At 37.4% G+C, this 3,926-nt stretch overlaps 1 protein-coding gene across 1 annotated transcript; it reads right to left on the bottom strand.

Annotated features, from left to right (window-relative positions):
* Positions 1-113: 113 nt before the first annotated feature.
* LOC143218726 (uncharacterized) lies at positions 114-2,878 on the bottom strand. Its single transcript, XM_076444127.1, has 6 exons — positions 2,464-2,878; positions 2,213-2,385; positions 2,025-2,142; positions 1,090-1,284; positions 811-1,023; positions 114-420 (listed from the first exon to the last, which is right to left on the bottom strand). The coding sequence occupies exons 2-6, from the start codon at positions 2,368-2,370 to the stop codon at positions 364-366; spliced, it is 741 nt and encodes a 246-aa protein (XP_076300242.1). The 5' UTR covers positions 2,371-2,385; positions 2,464-2,878; the 3' UTR covers positions 114-363.
* Positions 2,879-3,926: the final 1,048 nt, after the last annotated feature.

Genomic DNA, 3,926 nt, shown 5'->3' with positions numbered 1-3,926 from the left:
CCGACGGTGTTCCGCGGCTCGGAGCTCCCGACTTAATGTTATATCGTCTTTTTTTTTGTATTATATGCGATAAATATTATACAATATGTAGGAGAGGAGAAAATCCATTGAAATAAATATCACATGTTCTTTATACAAAAGTACAAGAGAAAGTATATGTCGTACAAAATACTTTTCTGTCTTATGGTAGAGTGAAAAATCCACTGTGTGCAAAACATCGAGGAACGTTATTGTTCCTCGGTAAACTCTAACATACGTAACTTGTATCGGAAAACATAAACGTTATTTGTTACTTTATACAATATAAAATCTATCAAAATCAAACACTGAATCTAATGCTACGCGGAGACACGTGTTAGGCTTCTAGATCCGGTTGTAGCTGCTGCTGTAGCAACAGCCGAAGGTGTACTCGATGCCATCCTGAGGAAAATGCGACAAAGTTGAATGATGTTGAGGCCGAGTCTTATCGCTAGACAGCGGATCTTATGCATTTTTGACAGAAATGAATAGATGCAATATACGACGGTGAAAACGTTAAAATATAAAAAACACTGTTACACTGTTTTCAACCCGATAAATAAGTTTCCCGAAATAAGTTATACTGTTCTGTTATTTGTAGGGTACATTTCCCCGAACCTTCGTGGCTCTTATTTTTTTAATGCGACACGCATAACCGAAAAACCTAAAGACGTAAATGTTAACTCATCAATTTGAATAAGAAAACATCGAAAATGTGAAATGAGGGACGGATATGTCAATTTTCATTTTGCATAAAAATTCGCTGTCCACGTTATCGCGAATAAATCTTACTCGCACGAGCGATGGAAGGTCCCTCCAGAACTTATGGTTCGGTACCATCTCCCAACCTCTTGCTCCTCTCAACAGGTTCAAGGCTATCGCGCCTCCAACAAAGTACGTTCCGGTGAATATAAAGAAGTAAATCACCAATAACGAGCCAGTGGAGAGGCCATGATTTGAGCGCAGCTGCTCTTTGCAAGCGAACTTCGACACCAACATCAAATGCTGAAATAAGACCAGAATACAGGGTGGTTTCCACTTCTCTGTCATCACGCTTGACGTTAAGCTTACATAGTTTAATTTATCCTTGATAGGATCTGCCACTAAGTGAGTGGCGCAGTTATCACAGCACAACAGTCCTACTTTCGTGGTGTAATTATTATGAAGAAGAACTAAGGAAGACTTGCTTGGCTCGGGAGATATTTCCATAGAAGTCTCCTGAACTGTTCCAAGGCTGATGGAAGTATTCCCATCTACTAGGCACATCTGGAAGGACAATTCGAATTAGAACAATGCGTCCCCATAAGTACATGGTAGAATCACCAACTAGGTATAAGGATAGACGTATCATCAAATGTATTTTTGCTGTCCACTTTTCAAGGTCTGTGTAACTCTGATGGTAACAAGTACTGCAAAATCAAGATAACAATCTTGTAAATGAAAAACGTGAATGACCATAATATCTTGTTTTGACCGCAATACAATCAAGAAACTTGAAATTTGTACATAAAAATTAATACATTAGGTATACACTACTGTGCAAAAGAAAGAAGCACCCAGTATAATTATAAGATATAAGATTTATTGTATTTAAAGTATTAGTGCGGATTTATAGTGGAGCTGCGAGCATCGATGATAGCAGCGCGGTGAAAAGAAACCAACATTCGTGACAACATTTCGACACATACTAGTGAAAAAGTACATATGTATTTTCTTTGTTTTCCTTTCTTTTTCACCACATAGCTCACCTCGCTGCTCCACTATAAATCCACCCTTAGATAATCCGCAATAACACATAATATTCTCAGAACTATTCAATTAAACAGCGGAATCCTTTTTCAAAACTTACTGAACTCTTATTTGATTCTTTACGCTTTTCTATTAAATATGACCGGGTGCTTCTTTCTTTTGCACAGCAGCGTAGACAGAATTGCGTTTGTTTAATGTCATTGCTAAAAATCGGACATTTCATATGCAACAACCTAATAGAATATTGTTTTTCTTACAGATACTCCTTTTCCTTGACCACATGGACTATCCTTGGTAACATTCATCTGAGCATTCATACACGGTTGAAATTGAAAGTAGCTGGTGTTAGTGTTAGAAACTCGTGCCGTCAAGGGCCTGCAATGAAACATTCTGTAAGTATGAAACGAACGGTGTCGTTGGGGTTAGGAGGACAGAGACTGCTGACCCTGAGGTAGCTAGTTGTGTCAGGTTGTATCCCTGACCGTCGGGAAACATGCATAAACAAGGTGTCTGTTGCGTGCATTTCGAGGACGTTCCACCGTAGAAAAACATCAGGACAACCAGCGCAAATACCACGGACTTGCTGCCATCCTCTCCGAACATTTTCGGGCTCGACAACTGCGCGTCAGAATGATGGTTTAACTTGTTAAACCAGTTCGATTTCACTTCAGAATCAAGTGGACCCTCTCATACTACCAGATCAATAACGATCGCCGTCCAATTCGAATCGTAATGGTTTGCAATACTATATTTTAATGGAAAATGTTCTCTTGTTTCTTTTCACGCAGTTATTCGTCGACCACTGTTCATGATAATATCGGATAACATCAGATAACATGGTCAAGCCCTCTGCAGGACGGAATCAGAACACTCTCAATCGTTAATTAACTGTTTGATACGTTTTCTTCGGATTTATAAAAGAAGCCTGTCTCTTCCCAATTGATGTATAATTATAATTAGGAAGGGCGGTGATTGATGTAATCGTTGAATTACTGAAGCTTCAACATCCAGACTTTTTAGAAAGCATTATCTTTCCTTTACGCGTTACATTTAACTATATAGGCTACTGCACTAATTGATATAAATTGACTGTTGTTGTAGTTAATTATTTGTCTCCACGAACCTATGGAAACTGATGTGTCATTTATATACAGTTATAACATAGAAATTACGTTGTATATCAAGTTCATTAGATAGTCTAAAATGGCGGCAAAACAAAAGGAGAGTAGGAGGGACAGCAGTAAAATATATATACCCGACACTATTATAGACATTTCGGTGTTTACATGCACAATAACTAATTGCTTAACAATTGCTGAGTAAATTATTACTTTCGGTTCTAGCACAGGCAATTATTAAAGAGAATAAATTGGTCTGGCATGAATGTAGTCTCAGAAGCCCATATATTTTAATTTGTCCTGCGCCAATGATTACTATGCACGGCATAGAAGAATCTACAATCTACATTATCTACATCTACATTATCTACATCTACAGGGTCTTCAATAGTAATTATTCAGAATTTCAACCTGACCTTAAGGAGCCGTGACTATCGTTATATTTCCAGAATGTTGTAATTATTTTCAAATTGTAATTACTCTATCATAAAGTACAATTTTCAGCTCAATTTTAGCTATGTTGATAATGTGAATTCCTAGTTTATAACGTATACTAGTTTTCCATGTTACCGACATAAAAAACTGAATATTAATTCTAATTGTTTAATTAATAACAGAGAGTGTATGAGAGTGTTCACGCCCGGGGATTGGCCGTGCCACTTTTGTCTGTGCATCATATTTCGCCTGGAACATATCTCGACGATGGCAGACAGAATATGAGATCGAGAACAATAGAGAAAAATTGATCAAGTGACAATTACCACTATCTGTTGATATTATTCGGACAATTTTTATTTTGCACACAGACCCACAGTCTACTGATAATTATCAATACAGCGTCTCGAGCACATTTGCGGCAAGTGGTACTAGCAGATTTATCCATCGGCTGCCGCAGCATCCAATATATATAATTGTCGAGTCTCTCCCAGCTAGTCAACATTCGTGTTATAAATGTTTAGAATGTAATATACATAAGTTATGTACATGTACAATATACAAACACACACTTTATGTATGAATTTAAAACGAATAAATAAAGTC

The sequence above is a fragment of the Lasioglossum baleicum genome, chromosome 20 (assembly GCF_051020765.1).
Source record: "Lasioglossum baleicum chromosome 20, iyLasBale1, whole genome shotgun sequence".
Lineage (NCBI taxonomy): Eukaryota > Metazoa > Arthropoda > Insecta > Hymenoptera > Halictidae > Lasioglossum > Lasioglossum baleicum.
Note: the sequence above shows the minus strand (reverse complement) of the source record. Positions and strands in the feature narration are given on the sequence as shown.